General features: G+C 64.9%; 1 protein-coding gene and 1 non-coding gene across 4 annotated transcripts in view; both read left to right on the top strand.

Annotated features, from left to right (window-relative positions):
* MEGF6 (multiple EGF like domains 6) overlaps positions 1-21,876 on the top strand; it is an 85,917-nt gene that overhangs the window by 29,828 nt on the left and 34,213 nt on the right. For all 3 annotated transcript variants that reach the window (XM_021095213.1, XM_021095214.1, XM_021095212.1), the window contains one exon: positions 10,473-10,595. In XM_021095213.1, coding sequence (XP_020950872.1) covers positions 10,473-10,595 — 123 coding nt within the window. The remainder of the gene's footprint in view (positions 1-10,472; positions 10,596-21,876) is intronic.
* MIR551A (microRNA 551a) lies at positions 161-240 on the top strand. Its single transcript, NR_128439.1, has one exon. It is a non-coding gene; the product is annotated as a microRNA 551a (primary transcript).

Raw genomic sequence — 21,876 nt, 5'->3', positions numbered from 1 at the left:
TGCGCCCCGCCCAGGGGCTCCAAGGGACCAAGAGCTGACCCCCGCCCTGCAGAGCCTCTGGACTCCTAGAAAGGGTGGGTCCGCGTAGGGGAGGTGGGTGACCGGGCCCACCACCCCGCTCTTGGCCCGCTGCTGTGACCGTCTCCCGGTGGGGACCGCCTGGTGACCCTGGAAATCCAGAGCGGGTGAGGCCTGTCTGACTGTTTCTAGGCGACCCACTCTTGGTTTCCATGGTTGCCCTGGAAACCACAGATGGGGGGCCGTTGATGGGGCCCAGGCTCTCCCGAACCTGGGCAGGATCCCCGAACGTGGGGAACTTTCCACGGGGAAAACTGTGCGAGCAGCTCCACATTCTTCCATTTGTGTCCCTACGGAAAGCAGCCCGTATGAAAAGTACTGGGTGGCCCCAACGAGTGACATCGTGGCAAAGCCACAACTTCGGAGACAGCGTTGGTGCCTCCCGGAACCTGGGGGTGGGGGTGGGGGTAGGGGGGAACAGGTGGAGCCAGGGGACTGTGGGCCGGGAGGGTCCTCCCTGGAGGCTTCTGGCTGGATGTGCGTCCTCATACGTGGGGCAGCCCCCAGCGCGGCGAGCGGGAGACCCTCACGTAGACCGCGGGCCTTCGTTCGCGATGACCTCTCGGTCTGGGTCCGTTTCTTGCAATAGATGGAGATGCGGTCGCAGGGTGGTGGCGGGAGGGGGGCTGCGCGCGCTGGGCCAGGGGAGCTCTCTGCACGTTCTGCTCGGTGTTCCCCCAAACCCAGAACCACTCTCGGAAATAAAACCTATTCATTCCAAACAAAAGGTGGAATGAAAGCCCAGCCTTCTGAGTCCTGGGGACCGGCCTGGCCTGGCCCCGTCCCAAGAACGCCTCCCCACTCCCGTCGGCCTGGCCTCCTCGCTTTCTGCCCCCGCTTTGCTTGGGTTTTTGTGGCACCTCACTTAGTGCGCCTTTGTCCCCTCACTCCCGTGTCCCCTGTGGACTTGCCCCTGTACTCCTGTGTCCCCTGTGGACTTGTCCCCTCACTCCCGTGTCCCCTGTGGACTTGCCCCCGCACTCCCGTGTCCCCTGTGGACTCGTCCCCTCACTCCTGTGTCCCCTGTGGACTCGTCCCCTCACTCCCGTGTCCCCTGTGGACTTTGTCCCCTCACTCCCGTGTCCCCTGTGGACTTGTCCCCTCACTCCCATGTCCCCTGTGGACTTGCCTCCTCACTCCCGTGTCCCCTGTGGACTTTGCCCCCTCACTCCCGTGTCCCCTGTGGACTTGTCCCCTCACTCCCATGTCCCCTGTGGACTTGTCCCCTCACTCCCGTGTCCCCTGTGGACTTGTCCCCTCACTCCCATGTCCCCTGTGGACTTGCCCCTGTACTCCCGTGTCCCCTGTGGACTTTGTCCCCTCACTCCCGTGTCCCCTGTGGACTTTGTCCCCTCACTCCCGTGTCCCCTGTGGACTTGTCCCCTCACTCCCGTGTCCCCTGTGGACTTGTCCCCTCACTCCCGTGTCCCCTGTGGACTTGCCCCCTCACTCCCGTGTCCCCTGTGGACTTGTCCCCTCACTCCCATGTCCCCTGTGGACTTGCCCCTGTACTCCCGTGTCCCCTTTGGACTTGTCCCCTCACTCCCGTGTCCCCTGTGGACTTGTCCCCGCATTCCCGTGTCGTCTGTGTTGGGCTCCGTGGCTCTGTGGCTGCCTGGTCCCCCTCACCCTTCACAACCATTTGGTTTCTCATTGGAACGTTTGTTGTTAGAAACGCTTGGAAGTTGATCTGAACAGTCAAGGATCCAGGTTCCGGCCTTGGCCAGAGTCGGGTTCATTCCAGACCTTCAGGGTGTGGCAGGGATGGGATGAGAGGCAGAGAGGTCTTCTGAGGATCTGAGATGAGAACGAGGCCCAGGGGCCTGTTCATGAGCAATGTCCAGAGAGGGAGGGAGGGAGGCTGGGGCCCGGCAGGGAGAGGAACGCAGGAAGGCTGCTCTTGACCTGAGCTGCCACCAGGGAGGGACGTGGGACCGGCTTGGTTGCTGTCCAGGTGAGAGTGGACAGGAAACATGTGTCCTTCCGATGGTGCACAGGGTCCAGACGAGAAAGCGTCGCTTTGGCCAAGCCAGACAGTCAAGCCTGGACTCAGAGCCAGCGAACCTGGGCGGGGGGATGGGGGGGCTGCCTGCATAGCATCTGTCCTAGCAGGAGGTCCCTTCAGATGGCACGCTCGCTGTGAGCTGGCGGACGAGGCTTGGCGCTCAGCCCTCATCCCTGGAGCAGTGGGACACACAGCCACGCCGTCTCCTGCACCTGCCCCAGCAGCGCCTCTGAGCCTGGCCGATGGATTCCTTGAGCCTGCGTAGCACTGGCCATGGAGACGCTGCTTCCAGGAGGCCTCCCGGGATCTCCTTTCTGTGCTTCTACCTTCTGGATGCTCTCTTGGCCCCTCTCCCGGCATCCTGGGCGTCTTCCCTCCCCGCCTGGCTGCTGGGGCCCCACTATCAGCGCAAGCCTGTCCTCACACCGGGGTTGGACGCCGGCAGATGCTGGCCGTGGGAGTGGATGAGGGATGGGTGGGCCCCTGGGCCCCTGGCCTGCACTGAGGTGGGATGGGGGTCTGACAGGGAATGGCCCTGGGATGTTCTGGCTGCCCCCTGCTGGCGGCCTTCTGAGCTGCAGGAGAGAGAACCACCTGCAAGGTGGCCCTGGCCGGGCAGCGGGTGCACTTGCTTACAGGGTGAGCTTACCCGACGGAGTGCAAGCTGCAGCCTGGAGCGGCGTGAAGGGCTCTTCTCGAAAGGCATGGTTTTCATTCTTCCTGCCTTTAGAAGTGATACATGCTGAAAACGGTGTTGCTTTTCTTTTGCTGTAATGATAGATTGGCCAGACCTAGTGGCTTAAAAAAACACGTGTCTGGGAGTTGTGGCTCCACGGGTTAAGGACCTGACTAGTATCCAGGAGGATGTGGGTTCGATCCCTGGCCTTGCTCAGTGGGTCCAGGATTTGGCTGTGAGCTGTGGTGTAGGTCACAGACGTGGCTTGGATCCCGCATTGCTGTGGCTGTGGTGTAGGCCGGTGGCTACAGCTCCGATTTAACCCCTAGCCCGGGAACTTCCATATGCCATGGGTGCGGCTCTAAAAAGAAAAAAGGAAAAAAAAAAAGCATGTATTAGCTCACTGTTGCAGAGATCGCAGGTCCAACATGGGTCTCAATTCGCCAGAGTCCAACTGCGGGCAGGGCGGGTTCGTCCTGGAGGCTTCAAGGGAGCACCTGTTCCTGGCCTTTTCCGGCTTTAGGGGCTCCCGGGTTTCTTGGCTCCTGGCCCCTCCTCCATGTTCAAAGCCAGCAGCCAGATGCCTCTCTGGCCCTGTCTTCCCCGCCCTCACCTCCCTTTCCCAACTCCCAGCTCCCCTGCCTCCCCCATCACTCCCCCATCACTCCTCCTCCCCCCATCACTCCCCGTCTCTCCATCACTCCCCCTCCCGAGGACCCTGTGACTCCACTGGACCCGCCCACATGTCCAGGATACTCCCTATTGTAGGGTCAGCCGATTGGCAACCACGACTCTACTTGGCCTTGTTGGGATCCGGTGACAAGAATGTGGGCGTCTTTGGGGGCCCTTATTCTGTCTGCCAGAGGACCTAAATATTGGAAAACAGGAGAAACCGACTGCAGCCCTGCCCCGCACCCCAGCAGGCCAGTGGCTTTCTGTGAGTCCTCGTTGCTTGGGCATCCGCCCGATCGGGACAGGGCACGTGTGCTCTTCTCCTTCTCGGCTCGTTTTCGCTGCAGCCTCTTCTAGTTGCATTTCGGGCCGCAGCGCACGTGCCGCCTGCCCCCACCGGGTGGGTCTCACGTGTTTCCTGAGCAGTAGGTGGTCCCCTCAATGGTCCTTTGCGGGGCTGCGGGCTGTTCCGTGGAGGGACGTGCGGGCGCCTTGACCGGCCCCGAGCTGCAGGGGGAGTAGCTGAGCAGAAGCCTGGTGTGGCTGTTGGATGGAGGCGGCAGGAGCCTCGTCTGTGTAGGAATTTCCCCTGCCCTGCGTGCTCCTGATCCGGGAGGAGGTAACTGCCAATTTAATTCCATCCGTCAAATAGTTTTGGACTGCCTGGTTGCCATGGCAACCTCGTACCGTGTGTGTGTGTGTGTGTGTGTGTGTGTGTGTGTGTGTGTGACATTTTCTGCCTCAGGGAACTCAAGGGAGTCTCTTGGCACCAGGGTGGTGGAGTTAAATCTGGAAACGGACCTGCTGGCTCACAGGGTACCCCTCAAGCTGCCTCTACCCACTCCCTGTCCTGGGATCTCCTGGCAGATGGGGTGCTGGGCCTGAACTGCGCAATGCCCAGACCCATTCGTGGTTCCTTCCTTGCAGGCTGAGCTGGCCTGGCTCCGCTGGCTGCACACCTGTTCCAACTGGTTCTGTGCTGCCGGGATCCTGTCACCCTGTGCTGGAGGGCACGCTGGTGACAAAGGCAGCCCTGCGGGGCAGTGGTGGGAAAGCTTTCTGAGCCGGGCCGTCTTCGCTTTGAGGGATGTTAGAAGCTTGCAGGGCGCCCTCTGCGGTAACTGCCTCCTCAGCTGGGGCAGGTGTGGTGCCTTCGACCCCCGGCCCTGGTCCCTCCCCTGCCTGGCAGGCTCTCCCCCAGGAGCCAGGAACCTGGCAGGGAATGTGGTCTGGGAGCTTCTGGGACGAGCTGAGGCAGGTGCCCTCCTGGCAGCGCCACGTTGGGAGAAGGCAGGAGAAGACGGAGGGGATTCTGAGCGGCCCTGAAGGGTCTCAGTGTCACAGCCATGAGTTGAGCAGGGGTCCAAGGTGGCTGTTACAGGCCCGGGTCCCAGGCTGGACCCAGGCTTTCATTTCCGACCCAGAGGGAATTAGCTTCTGACAGGGACTCAGCCCCCTCTGAGGGTCCCTTGGGTCCCCTCGCTGTCCCCTCTGTAGGTGTGGCAATCAAGGCCCAGAGGGGTTTGCAACAGGCCACATTCACCCAGCAGCCCAGCCAGACCTGACCGCGGCCCAGCTCCCGGCTGAGCAGAGGAGGCCAGGGGAGGCCCTTCCTGTCCGCTGTCCAGGCTCAGGTGCGGGGTGGGGGCCCAGGAGGCCTGGCCCGTGGACGAGTCGAGGGGACCCCCCAGAGCCTCAGCACAGAGCCCGGCCCTCCTGACAGGTGGTTTCAGCCCAGGGACACTGATTTCAGATGTGTGCTCCCCAGAACCAAACTTCGGTTGTTTAAGCCACCAGCTCTGGGGTCCTTTGTCACAGCCGCCCCAGGCATGCCAGCAGCACCTCTGAATGTGTCCTGGACACTCTGGGGCCGCTTGCCTGACCCCAGGTGAACTCCCTGCTCCCCTGAGTCAGAGCCAAGGCCCTCCCCGCCCCCCCCACAGCTGTGCCCCCAGCCCAGCCTGCTGCGCTGGGCCCGAGCCCCCCGAGCTTGGCCGCTGCAGGGAGCCACCTTCTCTCCCATGGCCGGTGGCAGGGCGCCCAGCCCCGTTCTGGGTTTCATCGCTGCTCTGTGTACCTGTGTGATTTCTGCCCCCCAAGGCTGGCTCAGAGCCCCTGTAGGAACTCGCCTCACTTGTCGTGGAGGCTGGAACCCCTGCCCAGCCCTGACACTCAGTGGGTGCCCAGAGGGGGTCTCTGGGTGGGGCAGGGTGCACATGCTCCGAGCGGCACCAGGTCTGTGCCGGCGGGGTGCAGAGCAGGTGCACTCTGGGACCCCAGTTGTCCCACTACCCCCTGGGGTGGGGGGGCAGATTCCTAGGAGGATCGACTTGGGGGCTCTAGCTGAGCATGCTGCCCAGGGAGGGGTCCCCCGTCGGGTGGGCTGGCTGTGGGGGTGCTCCGGGACCACCCCCCCGACATTGGGCCTTCTGCCTAGTAGGCGTGGAGCCTGAGGGCAGTTGCCTTTCCAGGCCCCTGGCAGCCCAGACACAAGGCAGCCCCCCGTCTCTGTCTCTGGAGCCCCGCGTGGCCAACTCCGGTCCAGGTGGTTTCTGTCGGCGCCGCCGGCCAAGCTTTGGGAGCAGCCCCGGCCTGCCTGTGTGACACCTGAGCTTCAGGAAGGAGGGCTCTCCGCCTCCTGGGCAGACAGAGCCTTGTAAATCCTGGCTCCCCAGGGAGCCCAAGGTCTGGGTGGGCGGACAGGATGAGGCCTAACTGTCCCAAGGACCCGGGAGCCGGGGGCCTGGCCATGTCCCTGCCTGTCTTCCCTTGGGTGGTCTCAACTTCTGCTCTCAGGTTCCTGATCCTCACAGGTGGGGAGGGAGTCCCTGGGCTGTGCCCTGTCCCCTCCCCTGGAACCGCGGGCCTTTCTCACCTGCTTCACACCTGGAGGCTCTGAGGCCCACGGTCGGCCGCCCGCCCCCACCAGGCTGGGCTGGACTCTGACTCCAGCCTCGTCTGTGCTTCACAGGCAGCCCGAGGGCCCCACGGTCACACCCGTGGTGGACGCCATCTCTCATGTGGTGGCCCCTCATTCCCCCAGGACTTGGAAAGGGACGGCAGACTTCACTCTGCAGCCTGGGGTGACCAGGTCAGCGGGAAGGTCAGGACCCAAGGTCGGAGTCCTCACCCAGGCTGCGTGGCCAATGGCTACTGAGGGCCAATGCAGAGCTGCTGCTGCCTGAGGGACGGCCCTGTGCTGGGGCCCCAGCCAGACTGGAGCCGAGGCCCGGGGCCCCTCTTCGTTCTGCACCCACCCTGGGAGAAGTGTAGGGGGCCGATCTGGGATCGCTCTTTGTAAAGCTGAGTTTAAACTCACGTAACAGAAAATCGAGCCTTTGCAGAGTGCAGCTTAGTGGCTTTGAGCCTCTTTCCTAAAGTCCACCCGCCACCTCCACCGCCTTCTTCCTGAAGGAGACGCCGAACCCATGGGTCAGCTGCCCCCACCCCACCCCCAGCCCTTGGCAACCACTTCTTTGCTCTCTGTCTCTGTGGATTTGCCTCTTCTGGACGTTTCCTCTAAGCAGAATCACACAGGATGAGCCTTTTGTGTCTGGCTTCCCGCCCGAGCATTGTGTTTCTGAGGTTCGCCCACGTGGCAGCCTGTGTCTGCCCTGCACTGCACTCTATGGCCGGAGGCACGGCTGGACCACGGTTGCAGAGCCTCCTGTCCACTGATGGACACCCGAGCTGTGTCCACCTCTGCTGCTGTGGCCATGCCTGTCCATCTGTCTGACCTCCTGTTCTGGTTTCTGGGATGGACACCTGCGGTGGGCTTGCTGGGTCCTGCAGTGACTGTTGACCTTGCCGAGGGAGGCGTTACTTCCTGTCGCAGGCCAGGTCCTGCTGGTCTCTCTAGGCCCCCACCCCCACCCCCACCACTGTGCTCCAGCCTGGCCTTTCACTCTCTGTGGGGAGGGCAGGGTCCCTGTGGAGGGGGTGGCAAGACGGATGGAGGGCCAGCTTTGGGGGTCGCGTCCACACCCCACTCTCACTGGAGGCCTGGCTTGAGGGCCAGAGGCAACTCTACACTCCAGCCTCCCTCCAGAACCAGGAGGAAGCCCAGTCTCCCGGGATGGACCCTGGAACCTTCGGAAAGGCTGCCCTCCTGCAGGTTGGGGGCACTCTTGGTTGGTTGCCCAAGAGGCCAGGGTTTGGGGACTCCTGCCTCCTGAGTGCTTTGCTGGCGCTTTCTGGAGCAGAGCGCCCCTTCTCCAGCAGCCAGACGGGCCCCAGGTGCAGCTGAGGCATGGACTGTCTCAGAACAGGACCTGGCCTGCGACCTCCTGACCTTGCCTGGGCTCAGGCTAGCCCTGCGACAGGTGATCAGGCCACTAGGCTCCCAGAGGCCTCCCAGACTGGCTTCATAAACAGAAGAAGGGCAGTCAGACCCCAGGTGGTTTCCTGGGCTGTGGCATTGCCCTCTAAAACTCCACGTGACAGGCCAGAGCTGGAACGGGTCCCTGAGGGCCGGCAGGCCGGGCCAGTCGCAGGGAGGGGCTATGGGGGCAGTTGTTGGAATTTGGCTCAGGGTATCCCACACTGGGTCCCTGGGGAGCAGGGATCATTCTGGAAGCAGGAGGCTTGTGCTGCACACCAGCCTGTGCCCCGCTTCCTGGGATCTGGTCCCAGAACCCCCCTGGCAGCCCAGTGTCCCCACCCAGACCTGGAGCCCTGACTGCCCCGGTCTTGGGGGGCCAATGGAAAGGCTGCAGGCATCTCTGCGTCTCCCTCCGGGGCCTGTGCAAGGAGCTCTGGGCTTCTCTGCCGCTGCCCCTTCACCCTGTTCCAGCCCAGGCCTGGCTGCTGGGCTGCTACAGCCGCTCTCCCCACCCCCAGGCTGGCCGGGGAGGGGTCATCGCTGGCCTTGTCCTTGGCAGGGCTGCCGACTGCCCTGGGATGCCCTTGGAACCCACAACTGCCCCCCAGCCTGAAATATCTGCTGTTTATTGTGATTTTTGGATGGAATAGGTGGTAGCTATTCAGAAAAGATCCTGAGAGTAAGTGTACTCCCCCTCCCCCAGGCACCCAGGGGGCACCTACCCTTTCAAATTCATGCCACAGCTGCGGGCGGCCTTGTGCTAGATGTTGTAGTTACAGCAATGAGCCAGAGGTCAAGGACCTGTGCCCCCGAAGCTGGCCTTCTGGATGGAGCTGTGGGCATAGGGCTGGCCACAGACGCTGTGCATTAAAAGCGTGGCCGCTAGAGGGGTGGTCTTGGGAGGAGTTAAACAGGTGATCAGGCGCCCCACCTTCCCCTGAGCTCCCTCCCACCTGGCATGGTGGGTCCCTTACCTCAGGATCCGCACCCCCCACATGTACACAGCAGGTGCTCAGCAGAGGGGGTGCCCTGCTGATGCCCGGGCAGGACCACCTCCTTCTCGGCCTGGGCTGGCCCTGCCTGGAGAGGGGACACGGGGAGGGCCAGCCCCCTGCCCACTCTGCTTCTCTCCAGGAGGCCCTGGGTGGGATGTTTACACAGCAGTCAGCGAGAGCAGCCTGTAGCCCCTGTGTGCCTGGCCTGGGCTGGGCCTGGGGACCCTGAGACTCGGGGAGCCCAACCCCTACACTGAGGCCAGCAGTCCAGCTGCAGGTGGACACTGGTTCTGAGAAGCTCCCCCCGACCCCCGATGCAGAAACACAAGGGGGCTCAGCTCAACCAGGGGGTGCGGGGGGGGCCTGGGGTGCTCAGCCGAGGTGCCCAGCATGGAGATGCTGGGGGCAGGGGGCATGAGGGCCGGGCAGACACAGCTAGGCACCCCTAGAATGCCGTCCAGACTGCAGTGGAGGGACACAGAGGGGGTCCATCGTGGGAGCTGGCCCTGCAGCCCCTGATGCTGTGTCCACACCCAGAGCCTTTCTGTGGGCTTGGGAGTCCCCAAGGTTCCATCACCCGGCGTTGGTGGGGTCCAGGTCGGGCGCTGCCAGGCAGCTGTGAGGTTGACCCTCCCCTGGTGGTGGTGCCTCTGCTCCTGCAGCCATGCAAGCCTGGGCCTCAGGGACACTGCTGTGTCAGCAGCTGTGGGAGAGCGTCCTGGGTCCGCACCCCACCCACCTGGCCACCCGCCCACCTTGCTGCCTGGAGCACAGCCCAAGTATCTGGACCCGCCCGGGGGCTTCTAGGTGCCCTGACCTGGCCTGCTCCTGCCGGAAGGGCTGGCCTCTGTGCCGTTCTCCCAGACGGTGCCAAAAAACCCGGGCACCCTGGCCCTGACCCCTGGCATGGGCTGAAATCCGTCTCGCCCCACGTAACTCTCTAGGAATTCCCAGAAAATTCCCAATGTTAACCTCGGCAGGCCCGGGCTGACAGCTGCATTCCAGCAGGCCCAAGGCCGGTTCTGGTCACGCCATTCCCATGGGACTGTGGCCTTCCCTGCAGACTAAGCCCGGCCTGGGGTCTCCCAGGGACCCACGAGGCTGTGGGGGGCGGGGCTTGGGTGGGGGGCAGCCTGGGCTTCTCCAGCCCTGAGCCTCCAGGAAAGGGGGCGGTTCTTCCAGCAGCTGTGCCTGGTGGGCTGCACTGGCACCCAGACATCTGTGGCCTGTGGCAGGTTGGGGTCTCCACTTGCTCTGCACCTGAGACCAGGGGAGTGGTGGCCTTGGCCTTGAGAGGCTGGGAGGACAGGGCAGAGCCCCTCAGACCTGGGGGTGGAGGACGGCCCGGCGGGGGCTGGGAGACGGCACAGGTGCCCAATCCTCTTGTCACCCAACACCCAGGGGGTGTTCTGGGAAACAAGGCCCCTGAGTCCCTCAGGCCCTGGCTAGCAGGCTCGGGTGGAGACAGTGATGTCACCAGCCCCAAGTGGCCATGCTGCCGCCTCAGCTGGCCACATGCCCGTCCCAGGGGAAACGCCGTGCTCCTGCCCTCACAAAGGCAGAACAGGACAGGGGAGCTGGGGGCTCAGCAGCACAGTCTCGTGGGTGAGGTCTCCTGGCCCCCCTGTGTTGGGGGCTCCTGAGCTTCCTGTCTGAGGTCCTGGGGTGGGTGGTGGCTGCAAGTGAGGCCCCCACGCCCAGCTCACCTGCATCTCCCCCTCACAGACGTGAACGAGTGTGCCTTGGACAATGGGGGCTGTGAGGGCCAGTGCTGCAACACTGTGGGGGGCTTCTACTGCCGCTGCCCCCCCGGCCACCAGCTGCAGGGAGACGGCAAGACCTGCCAAGGTAGGTGCCTGGCCTGGTGCACTGCTGGCCTATGCCCCCATGTGATCCGGTATCCCTGCCCTGGCTGATACCTGGGGCCGTCCCCTCCCCACCCCCGCCTCTCCCAGGAGGGCCACCTGGGGTCCTCCTGCCCGACCCTCTCCCCACCCCTTTGGAGAATCCGCATGCTTCTGCCAAAACAGCCTTGGGGAGTCAGAGAGCCTGATGTAGGTGGAGGGCACCCTGGGGGCCAGTCAGGGAGAGGGCGTGGCTCTGCCTGGGGGAGATGCTGCTAGGGAGGGTGAGTGGGTGGCCAGGGCAGCTGCAGGACCCCCATGAGGGAGGGAGGGTGGGCTGTGTGCCTGGGCTGCGCGGGACACGGGGGGACATTCTGCCCCAGGTGGGGCTCACTGAAGCCATAGCTCTGCCATCCCTGGCAGGATGTCAGCAACATCAGGACAGAAAGAAGGAAAATTCCCAGGAGACAGAGAGAGAGAGAGGGAGGGGGAACAGGTTAGGGAGAAGGCAGGACATGGGGGGCCCACACCACCCCCGTCCCCCCACCTCTGCACCTGCGCTGCCCTCACCTGGCCCCTGACCCCTGACCCCAGGATTGGGTTGGGTGGCCCGGCCCTCCCCAGAGCACACAGGCTGCAGGCCAGCGGGCATCTGCTTTCTCTGCCCCGATGGAGTCAGACCCTCGCTGTCATCTCCCGTCTCCCGAGAGTTCTTTTCTTGACAAGAGCACTGTCTCCGGCTTCGCCAGAGGCCAGCTGGGCGCTGTCCTTGGGGGGAGGGTGGCGGCAGGGGGACAGCCTGCGGGCCTGGGGGCCTGGGGGCCGGGGGAGTCCGCCCTGGCCAAGATGTTCAGCAAACGGGTCTCGTTTCCAGTGCGTTTGCAGGCGGGGGGCGGGGTGGTGCTGGCGGGTGGGGGACAGTGCCACACAAAACTTTTAGGGTCCAGTACGTGGGGCCACTGTGCCTCTGGGGAGAGGCTGAGAAGGAGCCAGACCCTGCTGCCCACCTCGTTCTGGTGTTGACCTTGGTTGCCCTTCTGTGCCATGAGCCCTGCTGAGATGACAGACCCCTGCAAGCCCCCCAGGGCACACCCAGCGCAGGCACAGCTGGTGAAGGGGAGGGGAGGCCCGGCTGCAAGGCCCACGCCCTGCCATTGCCCCCTGGAGTAGGGAACGAGTCAGGGGCCTAGAACTTGCCAGGCCCAGGCCAGGCTCCCCATGAACGTCGGCCCCTTCTCCCACCCCGCCGCCTCCCAGCCTCTCTGAGCCCGGATGGAGCAGCCCCTGCCACTGTTCCTGCCCAGAGGTCCTCCCAGCCTCCCACGGCCAAAGGGGCTCGTCGAGGCTGCTGTTCCCTGCCCCTGTCTGCTGCTGGCACACTGCCGACCTCGCAGCCTCTCTCAGCCTTTCCTTCTGCACCGGGGCGCCTGCCACAGGGCGACCCCAGCCCAGCGGCCTCCAGATGGGGGCTGAGCCTCTGGTTTCCCATCCCCACCCCTCTGGTCCTTGGCTCCTGAGACTCTGGGTGTGCAACCCAGGCTCTTGTCGGTGCCCAGGAGGCCCGAGGTTTCCCAGGTCCAGGGCTCAGGCCAGGCTAGGGGCTGCCCCACGGCTGGGGGGGTCTTCTGACTTGCTGTCTAGAGGCCCCAGGCTGACCCTGGGCTCAGCGATCAGACACGGTCCTGGAAGCCAAGTCCACAACTTGGCCACTGGCTGGAGCCCAGCACGGGGTCAGCAGGCCTGGCCACGATGACGTTCCTTAGGAGGCTTTGGAATCCCTTAATCTGGAGGCCCCGGGGACTGGTGAGGGGGTCGCCGCCTGGCAGTTGGCTGAAGACAGGGGTGCCAACGAGAGGACCAGGGAGGAGGCCGGGCAGGAGGCTTGATCTCAGACTCTGCGTCCTGCTGCACCTGCCCCTTCCTCCCCGTCTGGCCCCTCCCTGGCCCCACGCCCCCCACCCTGGGAGCTCGCTGACCCGGCTCTGCATGTTTGGGATGGCTGGGGCTCCGAGTCACCACGTGGCTGTGAGGGCTCTGCCGAGAGCCAAGCGCCTGCTGTTCCTCTGTCCGCCTGCCAGCCCAGCTCCCCTGAAACTGCAGCTCCGGTGAGCAAGCGGGGCTCTCGGGGGCCGGCTGGCCGCGTGCGAGCAGAGCCGCCAGGAGAGCGAGACGTTGCTGTGGAGGACAGGACCGCTCTGCCTTCTCTGCAGGGCCATGTGGCATGGATGCTGGGGTGAGCCCGGAAACCACTCAGCGTGGTTATCAGCACTATAAAACTGCGCATGGGCACGGGCACCTGGCTGGAGGGCACCTTGGCCCTCACCCCGGGAATGCCCGCAGGCCGGTGTGTTTGTCACATCCTAGGAGGCTGTCCTGGAGCAGGAACTGTGGTCCCCTCTGCTGGGGGCGGACCATGGCCCAGGTGAGACCGCATGCCCACTCGGCTCCCCCAGCATCCCAGGTAGGACGTGGCCACGGACAGGTGCCAGCCCTTCCGACCCGCAGGCAGGTGGTCAGACCTGTGGTCTGTGCAGGCAGCAGCCCCTGCGGGGAACGTGGGCTCCAAGGCCAGGCGCCCGTCCCAGCCGTGGGGCCCGAGCACCTGTCCAGGACTGCCCAGCTGCCGTGTCAGTCCTCTGGGGAGGCCAGTCCAGGCCCAGGATGAGCCTCAGCTCAGCCCCTGAGTAACTCTGAACCTCGGCCTCTTCATCTGGAAAGTGGTACTGACAGTGCCTCTTCCCCTTGGGCACCTGACAAGGCTCGGGGGAAACGCCTGGAGGCCCCGGCCCAGCGCCTGGTGCAGATCCCCACACCCCAGGGGGCTTCAGGGATGGCCAGAAGAGGGGCCCCACCTGAGCCGAGCCTCTCCAGCCTCACTGCCTTCTCTTCAAGGCCCAGCCTGGAGGCCTGGAGGGAGCAGGTGTCCTCGCCCCAAGGCCCCCGCCCTTCCCCCATGACTGGCTGGGTGGATGCTCCCTTGTCCTACCCTCAGCCGGATGGTGTGGCTTGAGGACCATGGTGACATGGGAATGGAGAGGGTTTGGGGCCCCGTTCTGAGGGTGGCATTAGTCCTGCCTAGCGGAGAAAATCACACATCTCTGCGGGACAGACGCCGAGGCTTGGGGAGGGGTCCCCCGCGTCCAGGCTGGCGCCCGGGTGGAATTCTACCGGAGGCAGTCCCACTACTCAATGTCTGGCTCCAGCCTGGGGGCCCAGCGTGCTACTTCTTGGATGTGGGGGTGTCCAGGGCAGAGCTGGGGTGCGGGGTGTCTGTGAGAAGCCGTGGGACATGGCAGCAGTGTCCCCTGTGGGCCCGGCTTTGATGTCTGCGTGGCCCCCACCGTGGGACCGACGCCTCTGCAGAGCGAAAGGAGCTGCCCTAAGACCCTGTGCCCAGGTTGGCATGGGCCCCGCTGTTGCCTGGGTGCGTCCCGTCTGGGATCCGGGAAGGCAGCCGAGACGTGTCCCGATGACCTGACCTCACACCCACGTGGCCCGGCTGCAGCCAGGGCGCTGCCAGGTTCTCGCCGTCCCCAGGGGGAGGCAGGAATGTGGGAAGTGACAGGCCCTGATTAGGAAGCCCCAGGGGCTCAGGCCCTGGGCTGGGAGGGCCGCGCGGGCTGACCCGGGCCAGCTGTGCTGTCCTGCGGCCGTGGGCGGGGGTGCAGGGGGAGCCGCCTCGCACCCCGTCCTGGTGGTCTGGGTGGGGCCCATCTGTACTTCCCTGTGGCCCTTCTGGGAGCTTTCTCTGAATGCCCTTCTGGGGCAACATCGGCCCCCTCCATGGCAGGACCTCCCCCCCGCCCCCCAAAAGGGAGTCCCAGGAGCCTTTCATGCTGTGAGGGTTTGTGCACTTCCCGCCATCAGCAGCTCCTCCGTCAGCAGAGTGGGAAGCGTGGCAGGGCTCTCATGGTGACAGAAAGAAGGCCGCCTGGTCCTGTCCACCTGCACTCCCCGCCAGGCCCCGGCAGCAGCCCACATGCACGGGCCGCTCAGGGCTCACTCTGCCCCGTGGTCCCATTTTACAAAGTGGAGCCAGAGGCCCAGAGAGGGACAGAAGTGCATTCAGAATCACACAGCCAGGGGGCTCTGGGTGGGAGGATGAGGCCCGGAGCGACCTTGTGGGCCTGCCAGAGTGACTTGCTCATGCCACACAGCCAGCACTAGCAGTGCCTGGCACAGAAGGGATGCCCAGCGAATAGCTGCTGGGCGACCTGCCCTTGTAGACGTGCCCCTGTGGTCTGCGGAGCCCAGTGTGGCCTTGGGCCTCCCTGTTGCAAAGCTCCTGCCTCGCTCCTGCAAAGGCCTGCATCTGGGCCTTCCAAGGCCAGGGCCTCTGGCTGGCTGTGCTCTGGACACGGCCGAGGAAGTCCGCCCGCGGGCTGTGATCCCTCCAGGCAGGATGGCAGCATTTCCGATAAGGTGTCTGTGCCAGAGCCTCGTCTATCAGAGCTGCTGAGAGTTAAAAGCTTTTATTTCCTCGTTCTGGCTCGTTCATCCCTCTAGTGAGCAGATTCTGGCAGGTGTGTTTCTGTTTAAGGCCAAGGCAGGAAAGACAATAGCCCTCGGAGTCAGAGCCAGCCGGGGAAAGAAGCGAGAGGCCTGTCCCCTGGGGCCTTCTTGGACCCCCCAAGGCCCAGGGCCCCAGGAGAGGCCCCTGAGATGTGCAGCCTACAGGCATCTGAGTGGCCTCTGTCTGGTGCCCACGGCTGGCTGCAGGTCTGGACACAGGAGCCGAAAGGCTGGATGCCCCTGCCTGAGCCCTGACTTACCTAGGACAGGTGTGACTCTCAGAGGCCACCGTCCTCGGGCTTGGGGCTCCACTGAGAGGAAGTGGACACATCCTAACGGTGAACCCCGTGGCCAGGGCAGCTGCTGGGGTGGGGGAGCACAAGCAGAGGCTGGATCTTGCCCCTGCCCTAGAAACCGGAGCTCCTGGGCCAGAGAAATGGAGGCTTCTTGGAACCACGTGGTCCAGGCTTTGCGTCCCAGTGGCCCAGGGGCTCCAGCTGAGAGGTTGGGGTGATCCAGGGGGACTAGGAGCTGGCAGGGGCCTGGGGCAAGCCTCAGGAGGGCAGGCGCTTTCCCTGTCTGTGCGGCTTCTGCAAATGGAAGCAGCCCCTCCTGGCTGGCCTGTTGCAGGCTGGCTGGCAGGGTGGGGGGCCCTCGCCGCCTGGCTCCGGGGAAGGGCTGCCTCTCCGCCGGGCGGGTGGGAGAGTTCCCGTCCATCAGCACTCGTCCCGGTGGGCCCTCTTCCACAGGCGTCTGGGCTCCTAAGTAGATTCTCCTGCGGTCGTCTCTCGGCTGCCCCTCTGTCTGTTCCAGGCGTCCTGCTGGCTGCACCTTCCCGGCCACGCCCCGTATCCTCTCCAGGCCCCGCCCCTGAGAAGTGGCTCTGGGCTGGGCCTCCACCCCCCCCCATCCTTTCACCCCATCACCACTCTGGATCCCACTGGGCGGCTGGGGTCCCGCCAGAGCAGTTCTGGGGGGAGGTGGAGCTGCGCCGGAATGCAGAGGGGGGTTTTCCTCCTGCCTGGTGAGGAAATGGGTGAACAGACCCCACAAGATCCCTGTCGGGATGCGCCCCGCAGGGCGAGCGCGTCTCCCGTGTAAAGGCCTGGGGGGTGGTGTGGGTGCTGGGAGCGGGGCCTGGAGGCCTGGGTGAGAAACTGCTCTCTGCACTTAATGGGGACGGCGGCGGCCTCGGAGCTCTGTCCGTGAGGCAGGTGGTCCTGAGGACTTGTGGGCGCCATTGGGGCCTCAGGGGCAGGAGAGGCCCTGGCAGGCCTGCCAGCTGCAGCTTGGGCACGGCGCAAGGCAGCGTGAGTGCTGGCTGCCATCGCGTGTTCCGTGAACAGGTTTGGCAGGAGTGACCGAGGGCCCAGCAGGCTGTGTGGGTGGCTGGAAGTGGGCCTGGCGATGTCCCCAACCTTCGATCTGCCATTTTGTCCTGGCCAGCTAGGCGCCCGCTGTAGGCCAGCCCCAGGCACACGGCTTTGGCCAACCTCCCTGCCTGGCATTTAGCCCTCCTGTCTCTGCATGGGCAACCCTGCACCTGTCCCCAAAGCCCTCCAACGTGCCCATCTTCACCCGCCCCCACCTGTCCGAGGGCCTGTTCAGGCCGCCTCCTCCAGGAAGCCTCCCTGTCCCTTTGCCGTCACCATCCGCCACGCTGAGTGCATGAGCCCTGGGGCTGTGTGAGCACCCCTTCTGCGGTCACTGCTCCCGGGCAGCTCAGATGTCCCCAGCAAGAGCCAGGCCTTGGGGGCTGTGTCCATGGCGGGGCTGTGTCAGCATCGCAGGACTGGACCCGGTCTCGCCCTGGCCTTCACACAGCCACAGGGGAGTGAGTGGAGGCAGCAGAAAGCCCCAGAGACAGCCTCGTCATGGGGACACACGTGTGCACATGGGTGCAGGAGGCCTCCATCATGGCTTGGGGTCTGGCCCACAGTGGGTGCCCCCCCTACCCGGGGTACCCCAGGCCTTGGCTCCCTGGCAAAGTTTGGGGTGTGGATGCCCCCAAGCCGTCCGGTCTCTGGAGGAGGGTGTATGTGAGGAGGGGGCTCCATCCTGGGCTCTCCCTGGGGACCCATGGGGTGGGGGGTCCATCCTGGCTCCCCCTGGGGGCTCTGGCGGGAGAGGGACTCCACACCCGGCTCTCCCTGGGTGTGTGTGTTGGGGGGGCGGGGGAGAGGCTGGCCCAGCCCGGGGCAGCTGCCGGCAGCAGTGGGAGCTGGACTCTCGGAAACAACCACGGTTTTAATTTTTCTCCCTCTGCCTTGGGTGAGGAGCCCACACGGTTAGTGGCTTCACCATGAGGCTGATGCTGGGGCAACTCTGGAGGCCAGGCCTGGCTCTCAGCCCCCGAAATAAACTTTGCTGCCGCGGTGGTGGCCCTCAGAGGGGTGGTGGGAGGGACATTCTGGGGGCACTTCTGCCAGGTCTGCGTGGGGACAGGGCGGAGGGACCCCTTGGTCTGGGCTGGTGGAAGCAGCCAAGCAGGGTGTTTGTCCCCTGGGGGCCAGGAGGCAGCCAGGGGGCTCTTGGGCTGAGGCCTTGAGCCCTGGAGGCAGATGGAAGAGGAGGCTGAGGGGGGGCCGTCCCATCCCTGGGGGTCCTCTTGCAGCCCCCGAGGGCTCCCACACGGCTTTCTTGGTCCTCAGCGTCCTCCTGCCCTCTGCCCTCCCAGCCCCCAAACGGGTCACGTGACAGCTCGACCTCACTGGGAGGTGCTGGTGGCGGCAGAGCCTGGGCCTGGAGCACCCCACTCCCCGATCCCCGCCAGCTCGTGTGGCCTCATTCCACATCCTCCTGTCCACCGGTGAGTGGCCACGGCCTGGCCCCAACCCTGCCAAGTGCCCGCTGCCTAGGGCCCGGGGGTGTCTGTAGGTTCACGACTGTTCCTCCACCCACACCTGCTGTGCCCATGGACCTTCACCCTGGAAACCAGGCTGCCTTGGGGTCACGCTGTGACTTCTGGGAGCTTCTCTGAGTGTCAACCCCACCTGCTGCCAGAGGGTTTAGTTCCTCCTGAGAAGCTGGGACCCAGGAGTGTCTGGTCCCCAGGCTGACAGGAAGAGCCAGGGGTACCCCTCGGGCAGGACAGGACCCCCTGGGCCCGGCCTCCTCTCGTTCCGCCCGAGGGCCTCCTCATCCCACGCCTGGACCCCGGGAACCTGCGGGGAGATGTGGGGCAGTGTCCCACACCTGCAGGCACCTCGTGCTCCTGGGCTCCCCCCCCCCGACCCCTCTGCATCCAGAGGCTGGCAGTCTGCACCATGGGTACCGCCTCCCTCTCAGTGGGTTGGCACGTGGGGTCAGCTCCCTGAAGCGGGAGGCAGGGTGAGGTGGGGCCTGAGAGGCTTCATGGAGGGCTTCATGGAGGAGGTGTCTGTGAGCCCCACAGTAGGGGAGGAAGCTCAGCCTCGTTCTGCTTCCTGCCAGCCCCCGGAGCGCAGCAGGTCTTCCCAGCAAAGCCCCCTGCATCGGGGGCCTGTGTCGGGAGGGCTCAGCCCTGCGGGGGAGCCGTGGCATGTGGGGGCAGCACTGGCCCTCGCCCCAGCCTGGGTCCTGGCAAAGGAGCGCGGTGGCCGCCCCGCTTGGAGAGGAAAGCTGGAGCCGGCCCGGCGGGTGGGGGGAAGGCGCCTTCTGCTGACACACAGACATTCCACCAGGCAGAGACTCCCAGCCCGCAGTTCCGCATCGGGAAAGCATTTCCCAAACAGCTTCCAGACCACAGCCGCGGGCCTGGATGTGCTCGGTGGCACCGAGGAGGGCAGCGGGCTCTGTGTGAGCTGCTGGTGGCTCCTGCGCTGGGCGGCCTGCTGCCTCTCGTGGTCGTGCCAGAGTCCCCATGCCCGGCCCAGTGGGGATGGGGGCCCAGAGCTACCGTATGGCCCCTGGTCCTTCAGGGGGTGCTACCTGGGCTCTAGGGACCTGAGCCCGTCAGCTGTGTGGAAGATGTCAGTGCAGCCCTGCCCATGTCCTGCCCAGAGTGACACACAGGTCACAGCTGAGTGATAGGGGTGAATATAGGAGTGAGTGGTTTAGCGTGGAGGGGGATGGGCCAGCTACAGGGGGAGCACAGAGGCGGCAGCGGCTGCCTCTGGGAGTGAGGCGACTGGGGAGGCTTTGCAGAGAAGAGCACGGCGAGCTGGTACTTGAGGAATGCATAGGAGTTCACTGTTTGTAAGTGGGAAGAAGGCTGGGCATCTTAGCTGTTGGGGAAGCTGGGGCCCCATGAGGGCCAGGCCACCCAGAGAGGGATGGAAAGGCCAGGATTTGGAGCCAGCACCTCCTAGAAGTGCTCTGCCCAGCATCTCTTTGGTGGCCCAGCCTGGAGAAACCCAGCACTGGGTTCTGGCCAACCATCCGGGATGCCTGTGACGAGTGGCAGTGGAAGGGCAGAAGAAACTCCTTGATGGCCGGATGACATGGGCACACCTCTTCCTGTTGGTCCCCTGCCCCCATCACTCAGAACCCACTGAGTACTCCCCCCAGGGAGCTGCTGGGCACCCACGAGGCCCCGTCTTGAGGAGCCTGGAGGTCACCCAGCGTGGACAGGAGAGTCAGACCTGACCCCATCGGCAGCCCCCTCTGTCCTGTGTCACCTCGGGCAGGTCATTTCTCCTCTGGAAAAGGACTGTCCAAGAATGTCCAGGATGCTGCATGCCAAGGACAGGGCCCAGGGCTGCCAAGGTGGGCACCCGGCTGGCAGAATGAGGGTTTAATGACAGGAGGGTCAGGGAAGGGCAGAGGAGATGTGGTCGAGGCGGTGCCAGGCAGGAATAAAGGAAGGAGGTCCCCCCCCCGCCTGGCAGCCTGCCGCCCCCACCCCGTGCCCACCCCTGCTGCTGGCCCGTCCTGTGGTGAAGGATGCTGAGAGCCGGTTGGGGGACACGGCCGAGGCCTCTGGAAATTCTTGCGGGCTTCCAAGGCAGAACACGCATAATCAGAGTTTCTCAAATCTACATTAAAAAAGTAACAGCAGGAGTTCCCATTGTCTCAGTGGGTTAAGGACCTGACACTGGCTCAGTGAAGATTCAGGTTCGATCCCTAGCCTCACTCAGTGGGTTGAGGATCCAGTGTTGCCGCAAGCTGTGGTGTAGGTTGCAGATGCAGCTCGGATCCAGCGCTGCTGTGGCTGTGGCGTAGGCTGGCAGCTCCTATTTGACCCCTAGCCTGGGAACCTCCATATGCTATAGGTGTGGCTATAAAAAAAAGAAAAGAAGCAAAAAGAAATCAGTAAATCAATTTTAATAATGTTATATTTTATTTAATGAGATATATGCAGTTGTAGTCCTTTCGACATGTCATCAACATAAAACTGATTAAGGAGGAAGCTCTCCTGTGCTTTTCCTGGGGAACTAGGGCTGCTGTGCTGCCCAGAGGGGGCACAGGAGAGAGGCTCACCCAGGAGGCTGGCAGGCCTATTTCTGCACTGCCAGGCACCTGGCAGGCAGGGCGCCAGTGGGATGAGCTGCAGGCAAGACTGGGTAAGGTGCAGCATGCCTGTCTCCCACGAGCTCAAGCTTGCCGCCCTGGACCCTGCCCATGGGTGGGCTGGGCAGAGTGACAGTAGTTTCTGGGGAGGTGGAGGGCCGGGCCAGGCGAGGTGGGGTGGGGTGCCAGGGGTGAGACTTCCAGGGTCAGCACAGGCTGCATGACCTGAGCTGGCGGCCAAGCGCTCGTCAGGCCTGCATGCAAATGTCCCTGGGACGCATGGCACTGTAACCCCACCAGCCCTGGGTGGCAGGGCTGCTTTAGACAACTCTGGAACCTCAGACCGTGCCTCTGAGCAGAATGGGGTCCAGGGCGTCTGCAGCCCGACAGAGGCTCGCTGGGGCTGCGGGCTCGGGCTCTCTCCTGCCTGCGGCAGGGTGCAGGGTCCCCCTGCCCAGACCCCCTCGGGTGCTGGCCCTGGTCCGCGGTAGAGCGGGGGGCCGCCAAGGGCTTGGGGCTGCTGGAGTCTTCACCCCCAGGATTTCCGACGCCTCGGTGTGGCCTCAGCGTGCCTCCGTTCCCCACCCTCGCTAAAGTGGTCCCCGCTTTGGGCACCCGTCAGCGCCCGCGCCTGTGTGTATGCCACACGGGCTCTGTGTGCAAATTGCACACGCGGGTCTGCTTGGGCGCGTGTCTGCGTGGCCGGGGCCTGTGCTTGTAGGTGGGTCGGGGAGTGCGTCCGGGTGCCTGAGCGCGGGCACGGGAATGGAATGCGCAGGGTGGGTGGGCGGCGCGGACGGGGGAACCCGCGCGGCCCGTGGGGGCGGGGCGGGGCGGGGCCGCCCCTCGGGGGCGGGGATTCGGCCTTTACCTGCGGGGGCGGAGCGAAAGCCGAGGACGGCACGGCGAGGGGCGGGGCGCTCGCGGGCTGGGGCGGCTCCCGCGGCGCCGCGGGGTTGAGCGGAGCCGAGCGGAACCGGGAGCGCAGCCGCCGGGCCATGGAGGCGTCCCGGGGCCGCGGCGGGCTGGCGGCGCTCTGGTGCCTTGGGCTGCTGGGGGGCCTGGCGCGAGTCGCGGGCACGCACTACCGCTACCTGTGGAGGAGCTGCTACCCGTGCTACCTGGGCCAGGCCGGCTACCCCGTGGGCACTGGCGACGGCAGCCAGAGGCCAGGTGGGCGCGGCGGGCTTGACGCGGGACGGCGGGACGGCGAGACGGGCCCAGCTCCGCGTGCGCTTTGTTTCCTCCTTTTAAGTTTGCGCCCCGGGGCGGCTGCCAGTGCGGCTGGAGGGAGCGGGGCTGGGACAGGCAGGGAGGCAGCCCCTGCCGCTGGGACACGGCCC

This window comes from Sus scrofa, chromosome 6, assembly GCF_000003025.6.
Source record: "Sus scrofa isolate TJ Tabasco breed Duroc chromosome 6, Sscrofa11.1, whole genome shotgun sequence".
In the NCBI taxonomy this organism is placed as follows: Eukaryota; Metazoa; Chordata; class Mammalia; order Artiodactyla; family Suidae; genus Sus; species Sus scrofa.
This window is presented reverse-complemented; position numbering and strand designations above follow the sequence as displayed.